The sequence below is a fragment of the Myotis davidii genome, unplaced genomic scaffold, assembly GCF_000327345.1.
Source record: "Myotis davidii unplaced genomic scaffold, ASM32734v1 scaffold268, whole genome shotgun sequence".
Classification (NCBI taxonomy): domain Eukaryota; kingdom Metazoa; phylum Chordata; class Mammalia; order Chiroptera; family Vespertilionidae; genus Myotis; species Myotis davidii.
Window position 1 is genome coordinate 2534460 of NW_006383015.1, and position 5236 is coordinate 2539695.

At 34.4% G+C, this 5236-nt stretch overlaps 1 protein-coding gene across 1 annotated transcript in view; it reads left to right on the forward strand.

Annotated features, from left to right (window-relative positions):
- ABCA12 (ATP binding cassette subfamily A member 12) overlaps positions 1 to 5236 on the forward strand; it is a 171552-nt gene that overhangs the window by 75252 nt on the left and 91064 nt on the right. Inside the window, exon 8 of the mRNA XM_006778960.2 lies at positions 4720 to 4832. Within this exon, the coding sequence (XP_006779023.1) occupies positions 4720 to 4832 (113 nt within the window). The remainder of the gene's footprint in view (positions 1 to 4719; positions 4833 to 5236) is intronic.

Here is a 5236-nt window from a genome sequence, read left to right on the forward strand (position 1 = left end):
AGGTAAATTTACTCACCCAGAATATTTATACTAGATCCTCTTACTCCTATTTATATTCTGTCTTAGAAAGCAAACAGGAAAATCAATTAAAGGAGAAGAGAAATTGTATGAATGTATAGTGTAGCAATGAAAAATGTCAAAATAATATTCAGACTACAGTAAGATATTGTTACACACTCACTAGAATGGGTAAAATTTTTAAAGATGGACAACCCCAATTGTTGGCAAGAATGTAGAGTAAATGGCACTCTTATAGCTTGCTAGTTAACGTGTAAAATGATAAAACCATTTTGGAAAACAGTGTGACAGCTTCTAGTGAGGTTAACAGTAGATCCATATAATGTGGCATTCTATTCTTGGGTGTTTACCAAGAAAATTAAAATGTATGCCCACATGAAGACTTCTATGCTAATGATTATAGCAGGTTTATTCATGATAGCTAAAAATCAGATGATAAAAACAAATATTTGCAAACAGAATGACAACAGTATAGTTTATGTATACATTGGAATTCTACTCAATAATAAAATAAACAGATCACTGAACCACACAAGATGAACAAATCTTATGAATATCATACTCATAAAACAACCTAGGCCAAAAAAACAACATATAGACTGTGTAGGTATTGTATGATTTTATTTGAATGAAGTTCCCAAATTGATAAAATTACTTTAAAGTACTAGAAATCAGATCAGTGTACTTTAGGGCAACTGCTGGGAGAATGAGGAAAAAATTTTTTGGTGGGGTAGGTTTTATCAAAATGCCTGTATCTTTATTAGATGGTGGTTACATCCTATGTAATAAAAGCCTAATATGCAAAGTGTCTGGTCGACCGTCCGGCCATTCAAATCAAAGCGTAATATGCTAATGATATGCTAAGGCCGCTCAACCACTTGCTATGACATGTACTGACCAACAGGGGGCAGACAGTTGACTGGTCAACCCGTTGCTATGACATGCATGCCCACCAGAGGACAGATGCTCTGATCGGTAGGTTAGCTTATTGCTGGGGTCTGGTGGGTGAGCCAGATGGGCCAGCTGAGCGAGATGGGCTGGACATGCCCTGGAGCCTTTCCGTGGTCTGGCCCCAGCTGGCCAACCTCCCACATCTCTCCCAGGCCCCGATTGTGCACCAGTGGGATCTCTTGGCCTGGCCTGTGCCCTCTCACAATCCGGCTCCCCTGGGGGATGTCAGAGAGCCAGTTTTGACCCGACCCCACAGGGGGAGCACCGCTCAGCCAGAAGCCAGGCTCATGGCTGGCAAGTGCAACAGTGGTGGCAGGAACTTCTCCCACCTCCACAGCAGCACTAAGGATGTCTTACTGCCGGCTTAGGCCCACTCCTCCCAAAGAGTGAGCATAAGATGTCAGTCAGACATCCCCGAAGGCTCCCAGACTGTGAGAAGGTGCAGGCTGGGCTGAGGGACCCCTTCCCCCCACTAAGTGCCCAAATTTCGTGTACTGGGCCTCTAGTAAGTATATAAATTTGGCAAAACTTACTGAACTGTAACCTAGGTACATCATATTATATGTCGATTATACATCAATGAAATTTGCTTAAAAAACAAAAAATAAAAATAAGAAATCTCACAAAATAATATTCAGTAGAAGGTAGAAGTTCCAAATTAATTAATTAATTAAAATACTCTATTACTTTCGTGTGGTACATAGAAAGGACGTTGCACTATGGCTATTTTTATTCTCTTAAAATTCAAAATAAAATTGTATATTATTGCATTATGCAATAGAGTTAGTAGAGTGATGATTAAAAATGTTGTAAATCAATCTATATGGTAACAAAGAAGAAAAAAGAAGTAGCTAAAAGTAATAGCTTCAAGTTATTTTTAAAGCAGATGACATTAGACTTCTAACTAATCAGAACAACTCTTTCTTTTTTAAACTGGTCAATTTTATTTATTTATTATTGGTAAAGAATAATATTCATTCGTTTTAATATTATATGTCCTAGCTATAAGTGTTTTTTGACTTAGAAAATTAATTTTTAACCTCACTTAACTTTAATTAACTTAAATTTTAAACACTGACACTTGTTTAAAGGTAAACCTTTTAGTATGTTTGGAACAATGTGGGTATGTGAACCTACTTTTTCACCTGTAAATGTAATGAAATCTCCCTACTCTATAATAAATAAATAAGTAAATAAATAAAATACAGATTAAGTATTCTTAAATGAAAATTTACCACCTGAATTGAGATGCTCCTTAAGTATAAAATACAAGGTGAATATTAAAGACTTAGTATAGTAAAATACTTAAAATGTTTTATTAATAATTTCATATTGATTAAAAGTTGAAATAATATATTTTAGAAGTACTGGGTTAAATAAAATACGTTACTGAAATTTCTTTTTTAACGTGAGTACTAGAAAATTTAAAATTGGATATGTGGCTTATATTATATTTATTTAAAAAGCCTTCATGAACCATTTTTTAAAGTTAATTCTTCTTTACTATTGTTATTACAGTGAATCTCATTAAGAGCCACAATTTTTTCACAGATGACTACATTTTATCACCAAATTACAGTGTCATTGATTTATTTTATTCTATGAACCCTATAACAATTTTCATCATTTTCTCCAACAACTTTTTTTTTAACTTTCAAGTTGGCATATAACCAAATCACCAAAATCAGATGATATAATGTTAAGGTTAGGACAGAAATTAGCAAAAATGAGCAATCATAAAAAAATCAAGAGGGTATATAAAAATATCCATTACTTTCACCACTTATGAAGAAGCTATGTGAGATATGAATAACAAAAACTATCTAAAAATATCTTTATTTATGAGGCAACTTGCTCTGGGCAACTTTCATTTTTATATGATGAACAGCAGAAAAAAATATATGTTAAAATAAAAATATTCTGATCAATGGTTCAAATGATTTTAGAGAAGATGGGGCCAGTTGTCATTATTTTACATTTTGTAAAATAAAGATAAACTAAGTCTACTGATATTTTATTCATGGTATTAATAACAATAATGCTGACAGTTTTAATGGGTATAAAAATGTACTAATGCCAAGTATTTAGTCTTTGAAAGGTGTTCCTTTGGACAACAGATCAGATAAGCCTGGCCGCAGGTCTCGTTGGGAGAAGGCTGGCAGATCTAGGATCTGAGACTGTTTAACTGGTTATATGGTCACCAGTGTTCAGAAACAACTAAAGTCAGAGAACCAGGAAATTCTTGGGCAAATCTAAAAATGCCTGAGGTGTACAGAGTAGAGATGAAAAGAATAGAGCCACGTCTCTATGGCCAACCACACCGCTGGCATAACGAGGTAACGATGCCTGTGGACTCTGTTAAGAAATGCTCTGCCCCCCTCCTTCCCATATTGGGGCAAAGTTTCTATTCCAGATGTGAGATGTAGAGTGGAAAGAACATAAACTTTGAAATTAGACAGAACTAGCTCTAGTTATTATTAACTGGATAAAACTGTGTAAGTCATATAACTTTTTCAACTTTTATTGTCCCATCTTCAAAAAGCCAAATAAAATTGACTTTATGGAATTAGTACAGAACTAAATGAAAAAAAAAAAATATATATATATACACACACATACATACACACACACAAATACATCATTATCTATATGTATATCCTAATGTTATACTACAAACTAGAGGAAATACAAAATTTAGCACTCTAAATATAGCTTTAATCCATAGCGAGGGAGCTAAAATTAAAATAATCTTAAATAATTAAAATTCAAAAAATATTGTAAAAACCATTAACATATATGCACATATGGTATCTACCGCTAGAGAAAGCCTTTAGTTGACTGAGAGGCACGGGGAGAACCATTAGCTAATTTGTACTACATTTGACTTTACAATGGAAAATCGTTAACAGAGCCTGTGTTCTAGTTACTACTCATGTAAATTAAAGCATTGCCTTAGCTTTGATCATTGGTATATAAATCACAGTATTTATGAAATTCAGACATACATGTACAATGCCAGTATTGCTAAAAATATCTAATGACAAAAAGGGGATTGTGTTTAAGTAATTAATTGCTTTTAAGAAATATGGAATGAAGTCAAGCATAAGTGAATTTTCTGATTGTCTATTTCCAATGCAGACTGCCCAACTTATTGGTAACATTATTATGTCTCCTGGGGAGACAGTGCCATTTAGTCTGGATATTAATTTTGAGCTGCCCCTGGAGGAGTGCCTGTGGGCTACTTAGAGGGCAGAATGAAGCCTTTAATTAGGGCAAGCTCCATTTTTTTTCCCCAAAAACATTACCATTTAGTTAGCAAGAGGTAAATATTTCTCAAGTGCTTAAATAATAATTATCCTTTTTTCAGGGTGTGATTTTTCATGAAAATAATCTTCAATATTTAAAATTTTCCTTTACTTAAAAAAAGTGATATCCTTTCATTGGAAGTAACCATTCCTACTCACTTACCTTTAAATCTTAATTGAAACAACGGATGTGAACTCTGCTCCCTCACTTTTAGGCTCAGGCCTTTAAATCCTGGAAACATGCTCTAATTTATGAAAATTTTGTTGGGATTTTATGCATGAAGAGACAAACATGTAATTTAACAACAAAAGCGCCATCTTGTCTTTTTTTTTTCTGTTATAAGAACATTTTCTCTGCTGCAGACATTTTCTCCTTGAATAACCTTTTGTTTCTGCCTGCAAACCCCGAAATGCGATTTGGCTTAATTGTTTTTCTACTTGTTAGTGCGCTGCTGGTCGTGCAGAAGGTTTTTCCACGTCTCACAACTAACGAAGGTTTCAGAACTCTCCATAAATCTGTTAAACATCTGCTGTACACTCTGAACTCCCCAGCTCAAGGTATTGTATTTCCATCTTACTCTATAATCTTCCGTGTCTCAAAGCCTGTTAGAGTATAAAACAGAGCGCAATGGAAGTAATCATTTATGGATGATATGATTCTTAGGTGGGGGCATATGCTGGACTAAATATGGACATCTGGCTAATCAGAGTGGAGAAAGGGAGGAATGGCCAGAAAAGACACTGTGGCTTTCTAGAGCTTTTATTTAGGTGAAAATAATCTCTCAGCTTGTAAAACTATGTTTATACTTGGTAAGGAAAATAAATATCAGGAGTAAGCCTCAACAGGTTTTCCCTAGTACTTTTTGAAACACTGAATTGCAGAATTTTTGTCCTCATTTCCAAGTGTTGGCTTTTTAATCGGGATGAGTCTTTTATTGGTAAAAATATACCCCTCCACCACC